This window comes from Nicotiana attenuata, unplaced genomic scaffold (assembly GCF_001879085.1).
Source record: "Nicotiana attenuata strain UT unplaced genomic scaffold, NIATTr2, whole genome shotgun sequence".
Lineage (NCBI taxonomy): Eukaryota > Viridiplantae > Streptophyta > Magnoliopsida > Solanales > Solanaceae > Nicotiana > Nicotiana attenuata.
The window spans coordinates 17,596-30,827 of NW_017671128.1; the positions used below are offsets into that span (position 1 = coordinate 17,596).

The window sequence follows — 13,232 nt, forward strand, 5'->3', positions numbered from 1 at the left end:
GATTTTTTCTTTTTCTTTTTCTCCTCCTTCGCGATAGCCCTGTTTGTCCCGAGACGGAGGACTCGGCAGGCAAAGACGGATCCTCGTCCTCATCAAGCGGCCTAAGTTTGATGGTCTTAGGCAGACCTGTAAGGAAAAAAATATTAGCACTATATGAGTTAAGAGCGTGATGGTAATTATTTCAGGGAAGGACCTCACAATGAGAGCGGGCCTCCCATTTGCCCGAAAGTTTGTGCCATGCATGCTCGGAGTACAGAAACTTCTTACAAATCCCTTCGATCCACTCCTTGAATCAGGGAAGTGCATCTGGAACTTGGGCAACAGCTTCACGACCCCAAACACAAGCGATGAGAAAAAGAAATAAAAGGGAAAAAATACCCAAGAAAGATAATACTTACTGGATGTGTTCCACTCCTAGGGGAATGACAGAAACTTGGAGGGAATGAGGTCTTCAATTTTCACCCGAACGAATCTTCCTTGCCAACCTCGGTCCCCATACTCGTCAATGCTCGAGAAAGGAGCCTTACTTGCTTGGCAAACGACCTTGATCAGTTCCCCTTGCAAGATTCAGGGACTGTATAGTCGGAGTAGGTGGTCGAGGGTGACCCGAGCAGACTCGGTGTTGTTCACGAAATGGTGCACGGGGATCGAAATCCTCTAGAAGGATGGGTGGATTTGCCCAAGGCACACCTCGTACCTCTTGCAGAAAGCAAGAACTACAGGATCCACAGGGGAGAGCGTGAAGGGGTAAGTGTAAACAATCAAATACCCCTTCACGTGAGTAGTTATATCATCATTTGGCCCGAGGACGACCACGTCCTTACCCTCCCACTTACAGTCCACTCGAACTATGGGTAGGGTTTATTCGGTGACAGAGCATATGTATCACCATGCTCCCTCGCCTCGGTCTTGTTAGCTAGAGGCCTTCTCGACCTTGAAGTCATCCCCGATAGAGCAGCCCTCGGGTATGAAGCTCTTCATAGGGGGATCTGGAGCCACCTCGGGAGCAGCCACCTCAACATTTATGGCCGGGTGGGAAGATGAGGGGGCCGCCTACTAAGGCAATGACTTGGATGTTTTAGCCATCTTGATCTAGGAAAATATGAAGATTTGAAGGGAAGTACGAAGAGTTGGAGGAGAATATGAAGATTCGAAGAAAGAGTATGAAGGTTTGAAGGTAGGATGAAGATATGGAGATCTGGGTTGGAAATCCAAGAAAAAATATGAAGATTTGAAGGTCACAGATGAAAATATAAAGGCTCAAGAAGCAGGGTATAGAGATTTGAAAAAGTTAAAAGCCGTTAGAAAATTCGAAGGTAAAAGCTAGGATCGGAAAGTGAAATAAGTATAAAGGGTCGAAGTTTTTATAGGGGAAAATGCAATTAGTGCGCGATGTTTCACATTCGAAGACAGTCAGCCGATGACCGACACGTGTCCGAAGTCAGAACGACACGACTGATAGGACGTTTCGATTTACCTGTCATCTTAGTTATAACGTACGAGGGAAGAAGCCGGGGTTCATCTATTTGCTTCCCAACGACCCGGCGAACCTACTCTCCGAAAAATAAGGGGACTATCTGTATACGGGTAAAATCGGGGACAATGCATACCCTGATTCCCTGGTGAAGAAGACGGAAGAAGGGCACGAACACACGAAGTTGAAGTCGAGGTTGGGAGCCTTTCGTACCGAGACCCATGAAAGGTGAACAATGTGCTCATCGTCGGGCGTGATAAAGCAACGCTCCCCGGACCCGAAACAAACTCTAAGACCTCGAGAAATATGGCAAACGGTTATGCATGACTAACAGAGGGCCGTGATATCCGTACCTAACCGGATATCACGGCATAAATCTCGCCCGATGTCGGTTACGGATTAGTAATTAACGAGAAAGGAAGATTTTTACCCTTTTTAGACTTGTACTAGGGTTGAAACTCTCCTACTATATAAAAGGAAAGTTTTTCTTTGATGATAGACATTTAACACGCAAACCAAGGAAATACAAATTTATTTTTCTACTTTCTAGCTATTGCAAAGTTCTTATATTATTTGTTCTTCATTCACAATTGGTTTTGAACCAAGGGTCCGATCGAGGGCAAAGCTGTTGTTCAACCTAAGTTTTGGCCAAGCCGTAGCATCACAATTGGTTTGATTATTCATTTTGGCTTTAACTCGTTTATCTAAAATTCTTGACTATTTGTATTGAATCAATACATGTATCCTTAAAACCGCGTACAAATTTAATTATTATCCATTTAGGGGTAAATAGGGTTAAAATAAAAAAGGCTTAGTTGAAGTGTTTGTCTGATCGTTGAGGACAACTTAAAGGTGCCGTTTATGTATTTTACCTTTTTTTACCTGGATAGATAAATGTGTATTTGTAAGGAAACAAACACTAGAGTGGACACTTTTTTCCTTAAAAGAGAAGCGCGTGGACTCATTTGAATAGAAAGAGTAGTGATGGATGGGGAGTGGAACCACCTGTGGGGTTCACATTTTGGAAAGCAGGGATAAGAGAGAAGAATAAGGTGACGTAGATGACATAAGCACAAGGCTAAGGCCTCATTTGTTTGCACTTAATGGATGTCTGAATCTTAATCATTCAAATAAGTCATTAAGTGTGTTTGTTTTTTAAATATGATTCTTATTCATCCAAATCTTAACCATTAAGACTGTTTTTTTTCAATTGTACAACTAATTAATGGGCCTGAATAGATATAAATTATTAAGATCTATAACTAAGTCTTAATATCATTAAGAAGTTATACATTCAAGAATTTTTGTAAAAAAGATATTTTATTTTTTTTGGTAATTAAAATTATTATTAATCACCAAGGAAAACATTACAAAGCATAGCATAGCATAGCATTCCTAGCTAGCTATTCTCTGCAAGGAGTACCCAAGACCTAAAACTATCTGTTCCTTCTAACCCAATACATGTATTATCTAACTAAGCACAACAACAAAACATTATGACTACTTTTCTTCTTTTTTAAAAGTATAGATTCTGTATCAGCCCCTTCACTTTCTTATCTTCCCTAAAGTAGCACATGCTCACAACCTCCCTTGCCAGTGCTTCATGTTCTCTACTTGTACCCTCAAATATTCGAGTATTTCTTTCTCTCCATATCACATGTATGTATTCAACATACATCATTTTAAGTAGCGTTGCTGAAGCTGTCTTCCCCTTTGAGTGATGAATGATGAGCTGGAAATACTGTATCCAAGTGTTGGGAGAAATGGAGTGGACTTGAGCCTATTGAGATAACCCGTTCCATAATCTGTTGGCATTTGAACATTCTGCAAATAGGTGTTCCCTTGTTTCCTTATTAGCCTGGCACAACACACATGTCTCATCCATATGGAGACCCCATCTCTTCAGACTATCTTTTGTTAGCAATCTTTCATGGTTTTATAGCCACACAGTAAATATGGCTTTAGGTCTAGAATTGTTCCGGAACATTAAGCATCTCTAATCCATCTTAAATGAATTGGTATCAATTGAAATATATGTGCTTAATTATACTCTTTTGCTCATCCAGTGGTTTGTGAAGTTGATTGATTATTTGTTTAGCTTCAAAGATCTTCCTGATCATCCAGCTTGCACTCTGAGGGATACTCATATCATCAAGCCTTTGCTTTTTAACATAGTAAGCATGGATCCATTTGATCCACAACTTATCTTGCTTATGATTTACATCCCAGTAGGTCTTGACAATTGCAGCACTATTCCACACCTGCAGATTAGTTAGATTAAGTTCCCCTACAGATTTAGGGAGACATACCTTTTCCCAAGCAAGCAATGATTTTTTTGTAAGCACATTTCCACCAGACCATAGGTAGCTTCTACAGTAAGCCTCAATTAATTTGACAACCTTAACTAGAAGTGTAAACAACTGAGCCCAATAAGATTGTATTTCGAAAAATACTGTTTGGACCAACTGAGCTCTGCCAGCATAGGACAATTTTTTTGCTGTCCAAGATGTTATTTTTGCTACCATTTTAGTAATGAGGGGCTGCCACTGAAGAATGGATAGCTTTTTAGTGTCTAGTGGAACCCCTATGTACTTAAAAGGTAATTGTCCCCTAGTGTAACCAAGAACTTGCATGACACTTGCCTTTTGCATAGGATCTATGCCCCCAAAATAGACTGCACTCTTTGACAAATTAGCATGTAATCCTGAGGCAGATGAGAATGTCCAGAAACAGTGATGGAGCCTCTGCACTGATTCTAGGTCACCTCTGACAAATAGTAATAGGTCATCCGCAAAACACAAGTGAGTGATACCAAGCTTGCTACATCGAGGGTGGTATTTGAATTGTTTATCTTGCTTCAAACCTTTGAGTAGTCGACTCAGATACTCCATAGCAATAGCAAACAAGAATGGTGACATTGGGTCTCCTTGCCTCAAGCCCTTAGCTGCATTAAAAGGCTCTGCTGATTCTCCATTTAACAAGATAGAGTAATTAACTATTGTCACACTAGCCATTATCCATTTTATAAACTTCTCAGGGAAAGCTAGTCCCTCAAGAACCTGCTCTAAGTATATCCATTCTACAGAGTCATAAGCTTTCTGTATATCCACCTTTATGATGCATCAATGAGAAATATGCTTCCTGTACTCACTACTAGAAACACATCATTTTCCCACGGACATTTCCCACGGAATTTTTTTAGTGTCAATTCCCACCAAAATACAGTGGGAAAATTAAAATTTCTTTAACAATAGCATTTGCCAGTGACTATTGGTGGGAACATTTTGGCGCAAAAATGCGCGGTAAATTAGTTCCCTCTAATTCTGTGCGAAACGTTATTAAAAAAATAATCATATATAATTGAAAGAATTTCCCAGTGAAGACAATGGGAACTTAAACAATAAATAAAAAACTTTTTTTACATATTTCCATAGACTCAGTGTGAACGGATATTTTTAAAGCTTTAAATAATTCTTATAATTATAGAAAGAGAATTCCCACAGAGATTTGCCATGGTAGTAGTGGGAAAGTAATTATTATTCATATAATTCCCTCATTCTATTCACATATTATTTCCCCTCTGTATCTTCCCTCCCTCAAGACGCCTCCCTTCACATGGTGTTTTCCCCTCTGCATCTTCACTCCATTACCAGGTAATTCGACGCCTCCCTCCCCCCCCCCCCCTCCCCTCTCTCTATCTCTCTCTCGCACTCACCATCTCCTTTTTCGTTGTTGATTTCGCCCAAAGTACTTTGAAACTTGGGGATTTTATACTATTTCAAACCCTAGGTTTAAAATAATCAATGTGAAGTGAATCAAGTTGCCCTCTTTCTCGATTTCTGGTGTCATGTATATTTCTGTAGATGCATTTTCAGTACTGTAAAATTTGGTAATCTATGACCATGAAAGACATAAAATTTTGTATTAATTTTGTTGCAGTTGAATAATCTTGAGCTTGCTGTCAATCTTGCCAAAAACGGAAACCTTCCTGGTGCTGAGAATTTGGTAAGTTAAAATCATGTTTCTTAAGGCACTATATTTTGAATTAATTTCTTGATTGGATGGAGATTAGAGTGTCGAATGGTGGGATATTTTGAATTTGGTATGTTCATTATATAAGGATTATTACCAGCTATAAAGTGGAAAGAGAGAAGTGGAACTACGAAAAGTGCAACAAATCTGTTAATACCAGAACACTAGTCAGGGGAGAAATCTTCTACCATTTAACAGAACCATAAGCTAATATCATGGCCACATAATGTGGCACAACAACAGTCATAACATGATAGAAATCAGATAAAGTTATCATCTTTGGCTAGTTTCTTGAAATACCCAGATCAAGTAAACATAAAAAGAATACAGAGTAGTTGGGAAATTGAAGAAAGTTGACGAGTAGGAAGAGGGAAGAAGTAGGGTGTGCTGTGTTGGTTAATATAAGCAAAGTTATGGAGAGGCATGTGTTTTGGTTTATGGGGTTTTGGGGAGTTTGCAGAAAGGAGCAATATTTTTTGGCATTACAAATAGAGATACAGAAAATATAGCTTTGAGAGTTGGGTGGAGGAAAAAACTTACACGCACCGGGTGTTTACACTATGTTAAGTTAAGTTAATCATAGATAGAAACTATATAGTTGAGATGCTAAAACATTGGTTAATTTTTGTTACAGCAGTTTCATGGGAAAGGGACAAAAATGGGATAGACAATATGGATAATATTATGAGATGGACAATAGAAAATAGTGGACAATATGAATTCTATTCATATTTATGTACTGACAAATTTAATGAGAATGCGATTGTCAAAAGGCCTTCTGTCATTGGAATTGAAGTTCAGACTTGTCTTCAAATCTATTTGACTGCCAAAGACTTAACAAAATAACAAGATTGAGCAACATAAAACAACTTGAAAGATTACTAATAATTATATAAAGCATAAAAAACAATATGAAGGTTAAGGTTTAGATAGTTATAAGGCAAACAACTTGAAAGAAGTTATTTTCCACCATTTGATGGTAAATGCTTAGTTGAAAAACACTCTATATTATCAACCAAACATTAGAATTTCCTAAAAATGAATCTTTTTTTTCCTAAGAGTATAAATGTTAAACTATTATGATAAAGTTCTCCTTTTCTTTATTCACTTCTTTATTTAATTATTTTGTCTTGTTATTGTGTAATAGATGGAACAAGATCGTAAATGGATGTACGATAGAAATCATCCTAATCGTGGGGGATTAAAGGAGTAATTTGCAGAAGGTGTTAAAGGATTTATTGCTTATGCAAAAACACTTCCTGAATTCTGTAATGAAGGAACAATTAGGTGTCTTTGTGCTAAGTGCAATTGTATAAAGTTGTTGATACCTGAGGATGTTAAAGTTCATCTTTATAGAAAGGGGTTTAGAGAAAATTACTATGTGTGGACGGTTCATGGAGAGAATTCTAGTAATTTAGCTGATGTTGACTTACAGAATCTTACTGGTTGTGAGAGTAGTACATTCTTTGAGAATAATTATGAAAAATCTCAAATGCATGAAATGGTGTCGAATGCTTTTGGGATACATCCAGGAGTTCAATCCCAACAAAATATTGATGAGTCTCCCAATGATGAGGCAAAGCACTTTTTGATGCAAGTGGTGTGATCCACCACCAAATAAAGGTACAAAGGTATGCCAACAGTATGAAATAGTTGAAGTTGATCACACGAGGAAGTATGCAAGATATGATCCATTTATCATTGCACAAAATGTGAAGCAAGTGTATTACGCTCCTTATCCGTCATCATGTAAAAATAAGACTGAATGGTGGGTGGTTATAAAAACTAAGATGAAGATTGAATGTGAAGCAATTAGTATGGCGACTCATAGAAGAAGATTGGTAATGTCTTTATTATATTTTTCTTGATTTATAACTACTTTAGCTACCATTTTCTAAAATATTATTTATTTTTCAGGAAAAGACTAAAGGAAGACTAGTTACTTATGAAGTATTTGAGGAAACCCACGTGAAGAAGTTGAAGGATGGAACAAAAATGACTTGGGTCGAGCCGCGCGCTAAGACAACCCATGTAAGATTAATGAGCTTTATTTTAAACTAGCTTGTTACTCTCCGTTTGTATCAGAATATTGTTGAGCAATACTAAACTTATATGCATCAGAATATTGAAATTTAAAATGGAAAACAGAGCTTCTATGCACTGTGAGTTAATCTTGTTGCCTGCTTTATCTTGTCAGTGACTAGGTGGACATAAATTGCTTTTGCATTTTATGACCAAGTCTCACAGTCATGCTTGGTGTGCAACATATTTCTGTTGGAAGTAAAAACTATATAACTTTTTAATCTTACATTCTAGGAAACTGTAGGACTCAGCCAAAATAAGGTGGAAAATGATTACATTGTACTGAAGACTTGGATGGATGGTATTTGTCCCTCTATGGTACATCTTTCTTGCTAAGGATTTCAAACTTCTAATCATATCATTTGATTGTAATTAGAGTGGAATAAGATTCGTGTACTCTTAAGAAAAGGAACAGTTCAAGGTAATTTGAGAAAGGTCCATTAACTAATTCCAGATTACTATATCCATTACCTAAGGTCCATTAATCTCTTGAATGCTCTTTGGTAAGTCACCCTTAACATTACTATAATGTTACTTGACCCGATTGATACATTCTGAGTCTAACTGATTGTATGTAAAAAAATTTATTTACTTTTTATTTCATTATTATAGACAGAGAAGATTTAAAGGAATCCCTGTGGATGCTCCTTATTCTCTTTAATGTGGCCCTTTTTGCGAGCGTGCATTGTGGAATTTATGGATATCAGAAGATCTCCATCTTAGGCTGTTGAATTTTGTGGCTGTTGAATTTTGTTTGATGTAAGGAACATGATACATTAACAGAGATTAAGATGAAATTTCTCCTCCTTACTCGAGCATGCCATGATTGTATAGTGGTCGGTTTTAAGCCTATTTTCCTTTCATACACGATTTTCATTTTTCATCAGCCTCAAATACCCGCCCACAATAGTAATAGTAATCCTTGTTGCCAGAAACCAAACTAGTGTTACTATTATTGTTGCCTGCTTCTCCATCATCAAAAAACAACACATCATCTCTTCCTTGCAAATTGATTTCCTCATGAGATCTGACAATTAGTGCTTCCAGAAGCAACACTAGCAAAGCCATTCTTTAATTTGCCAACAAATTGTTGTATGAAAAGACAGAAAAGAGAGGGGGGGGGGGGGGTATTAATGAGTACTATTTGTTTGTTTATTTTTTGTTTTTTTATGTATCAAGTTATCCTGAAAGTAGGGCTGTATGGTGGGCCGGGCCCGGGCCTAAATGGGCTAAACGGGCCGGGCCTAAACGGGCCTGGGCTTAGCGGTCCCGGGCTTCGTGGGCTCAAAGGGTAGGACCAGCCGTGATGGGCCTAAGCCCATATGGTCCTGGGCTAAATGGGCCGGGCTCGTGGGCTTAGCGGGCCTAACGGGCTTTTTTATTTCCGGGCTTTTTTTTTAATTTTTTTATTTAAGGCAATTTCTTGTAAACCATATGTGTATGTATATATATAAATTGCTCTTATGCATGGCTATATAAATATATGTAGTATATATAATATAGAAATCTAATTATTATAGTGTTTGACGAAAATGTAAAATAACAAATCAATAGTAAAACTAAATTGGCATGCATAATAAATTAATAACAAAGTACAACATGAAGCATAAATACGTCTAATAATTTTAGAATAACACAAATTGTTGAAAAATCTTAAAGACGAATTTGCGGATAAATACCCTCAACACAATACTTTATATGCCTCCTTAAAATGCCTGTGGTGCACCCTGAACGAAAATTTAAGACTCTTCCATAGTTCTTGCACTTTAATATTTGGCCTTCTTCATTTTCTTCAAGCACTTCATAGTATTGCGAAACAAATAAGCGCACTCTTTCCGAACGAGGCATGATTTAACTTGAAAATTGAGATTGAGACTTGAAGTCTTGAAAATTGGAGATTGAGAGATTGAGAGAAATTTAGATTGAGAAATGAGTATTGAGTATTGAAATGAAGAAGAGGGAGGGGGGTATTTATAGTGTTAGAGAAGGTTAGTTTTGTAAATTGAAAAAAAAAAACGGCTATTTGTGCAATATGACCGTTGGTGGTCATTGGGGGTGGGGCCCTCATTTTGAAAAATCTTGTTTTGTAGTATATATAGTACTACTTCTTCAAGTATATATAATATATATAGTATACTAGTATTTTCTTATAGTATATATTGTATGTTATGTATATATATTCCCTTATATATTTTCTTGTAGTATATATTGTATGTTATGTATATATATTCCCTTATATATTTTGTTGTAGTATATATTGTATGTTATGTATATATATTCCCTTATATATTTTCTTGTAGTATATATAGTATGTTATGTATATATATTCCCTTATATATTTTCTTGTAGTATATATTGTATGTTATGTATATATATATTCCCTTATATATTTTCTTGTATAGCTTATAAATAATTGCAAGTTAAAGACAAAAAAATATTGCAAAGAGATATTCAAGGGCATGTCTTATAATTTTTGTTACCAAAAATGACATATCTTTCTTAGTCTTCTTTCCAACATTGGAATGAGCACAACAAGGTACTAATACCACCATTAAAAGGAAAAAAAACTAAAGAAGATATGCCAAAGTACAAGTTACACCATAACCTACATTGTATCTCTAACAAATCTCATAAATCCTTCAAGGTTCGGAGGAGGTTCCGTTGGTGGTGGCAGAAAAGAAGCTTGTTCATCACCGCTTCCGGGCGAAGCAACATCCTCCGCAAGTTCCGCTATCATTTCTTCATAAGCTTCGTCTATATCCGGTTGTGATTCTGCAAGTCCAAAGTTTCTTCTTTCCGAGCGGATCCAATCTCTGAATAGTACTGATTTTTCCAAGCTCTCCCTCATAGATGCTCTATGATCACTTATTTGATGTCTTGCTTGACTGAAAGCGCTCTCTGATTCATTTGTAAATATTTAACTTTATTTCTAGGGTGTGTTTGTATGTGCCTAGCCAAACTACCCGCACCGCTAGGGTCTCCAGTATATTTATGCGCCAGCAATTTCCCACAAGTTTTACACCTAGCCTTATTTTGTTCTCTTATTTGAGTAAAAAAATTCCAAACTAATGATGTTTCTAGGCGTTTAGAAGGTTGTCTATTAAAAGTAGGGGTTTCTACAGGTGGGTCGGGCGGGGCATCAGTTGGGTTATTAACATGACTAGTAGGTGAATCATCTAAATCCGGTTGGGTTTCATCTACATCCTCATTTTCCTCATCATTTTCTAAGATAGTTTGATTAGGATAAAGAGCATTCATAACTTCTTCATTTAATTGTTCACCTTGTGCAACATTATGGCAAAATTCACTATCGGAAAATTGAAAACAAGGGTTATCACTATCAAGAATAATAGGAGCAGCAGGACGGGTAATAGGTCTGGGTCGGGGAGCCGGGGGAAGGGTAGTAGGTTGGAGACTACTTTCACCAATTTTAGCTTTTCCCTTACCACCAAACATTTTTTTCAAAGAAAATGCCATATTAATTATAATTATGCAAACTAAACACACAAAAATATATTCTTAAAACTTAAGAGTTGGAACGAGTTTACCGAATTGCCGAACAACTTCTTGAAAATTGAAAATCGTTGAAGACTTGAAGACTTGAATACTTCAATTCACCAACTTCACAATTTTTCACGAAATTGCAATAATAAAATAAGCAATTATAGAAGAGAAATTAGATATAGATTGAGAGAGATTGAGAGAGATTGAGATAGATTGATGAATTGACGAGTAGAAAGAATGAGTGGATATTTATAGTTGAGAATTGAAAAAAAGTGTAATTATATAAAGTTTGAGGTTAAAATAACTATTTTTTAAAGTTCCAAACGGTTGAAAATTAAAGGCCAACGGCTAGATTTTAAAATCTGACCGTTGGTCTTTTTAAAAAAAAAAATTTTTTTTTTAGAAAAGAGCCGTTGGAGCCCGTTAGGACCGTTAGGCCCGGTTGAACTGGCCCAGGACCGCCTGCCGGTCCCGGGCTTAGCGGGCCTCACGCAAGAGACCAGCCCGCCACGGGCTTTCTACACCATCAGGGACCAGCCCGTCGGGACCGTTTAGCCCGTTAAGACCGCGGGCCCGGTCCGGTCCCGGTCCCAGACCGGCCCACCATACAGCGTTACCTGAAAGTTATTATTCTTTTTAAATGTAAAGGCTGCTTCATGTGCATACATAGCTGCAATTTTTCTTTCTTCTGTTTGATTAGCACCAGAGTGTTCTCCGTCAATTATTTCCGTTGCTTTCCTCGGAGAAATTAATTAGTATGAATCAACATGCATGTTCTTTTGGAGTCTAGATTATAATAATAGTTTTATCTAGTTTGGCGAGATATATCCCCTCTATGTTCTTGATTGGTATAGTTTGTTGGATAAGGTATCTAAAAGAATTGGTTTCTATTTCTTTTCTTTTTTTCTCCTCTCGTTCCAACGAATTTGAATACGTAATACATATTCGTTTTGTTTATAATAATTGTAATTTTTTATAGGATACTTTCAAACGAAGCTTGGAGGGGTTCATTCAAAGTCAGCCGATTGATGATCAAGGTAGGCCAATCCAACCATTCCAAGAGGAGATCGTGAACATGTGGATTAAGGCAGCTGGTGGCGTGCATAAGGGGAGAGTCTATGGCCTTGGATCAGAGTTTAGTCTCGGTCATCGTACTTCTGGATTGTCTAGTTCTTATTCTTCCTCACATTGCTCGATTGATCTGGATGAGTTTGAGGAATTGAATAGAAAGGTAGTGAAGATTACCGAGTTGTATCTTCAAGAAAGGGATGCAAGGGAAGAAGAGGCAAAGCGGAGTGTCGCGATCCGAATTTTCCACCCTGTGGGATCGTGATGGCGCCTACTCGTAGAAGCTAGGCAAGCCACACATTTAAAATCCACAATACTTTTGTTTTAAATCCAAGTTTACCAATTAAACTAACATGAGATAAATAATTAAACAACAGCGGAATTCATAATTTAGCGGAAGACTTAACGAAGTAAACCAGAATAACAAGGAAAATCCACATATGTCTCTACCCAGGACTGGTGTCACAACATTCACGGACTATCTAAGAGTGCTACATACAACTGTCTAAAATAAGGAATAAAGTCTTGTCTCGGATACAAAAGGAAACAGATCATAAATAAAGATAGAGTAGATGCCGGGCCTGCGGACGCCTGCAGGACTACCTCGGGAATCTTGTGGACTGAAGACTAGCTCCCGAACTACTGTTGCTGTTCGGTACCTGGATCTGTGCAAAAGAGCACAGAGTGTAGTATCAGCACAACCGACCCCATATGCTGGTAAGTGCCTAGCCTAACCCCGGCGATGTAGTGACGAGGCTAGATCAGACTACCACATAAACTTGTGCAGTTATATTTACATATACAGTGGAACAGAGATACACAGATAATCAACCAATATGGGAGGGGGAGCATGCTGTGGGGAAGATAGCAACATTTGACTAAAAGTCATCAAGTAACGAAAGAGGCAATATAACGCAAACATCAATAAGGAATCAGAAATCAACAAGTGCACGGCATTACCCTTCGTGTTTTTACTCTCGTCCTCACCAAGCAATGATATAATAACACGTGCACGGCATCACCCTTCGTGCTTTAATACTCTTTCCTCACCAAAGCGAATATATGATAAAAT

At 37.5% G+C, this 13,232-nt stretch overlaps 1 protein-coding gene across 1 annotated transcript; it reads left to right on the top strand.

Moving 5' to 3' along the window:
- The first annotated feature begins 5,028 nt into the window (after positions 1 to 5,028).
- On the top strand, positions 5,029 to 12,616 carry LOC109206114. The gene is made up of 4 exons (XM_019368891.1): positions 5,029 to 5,127; positions 5,414 to 5,479; positions 7,424 to 7,537; positions 12,072 to 12,616. The coding sequence occupies exons 3-4, from the start codon at positions 7,502 to 7,504 to the stop codon at positions 12,423 to 12,425; spliced, it is 390 nt and encodes a 129-aa protein (XP_019224436.1). The 5' UTR covers positions 5,029 to 5,127; positions 5,414 to 5,479; positions 7,424 to 7,501; the 3' UTR covers positions 12,426 to 12,616.
- The last annotated feature ends 616 nt before the right edge of the window (positions 12,617 to 13,232 follow it).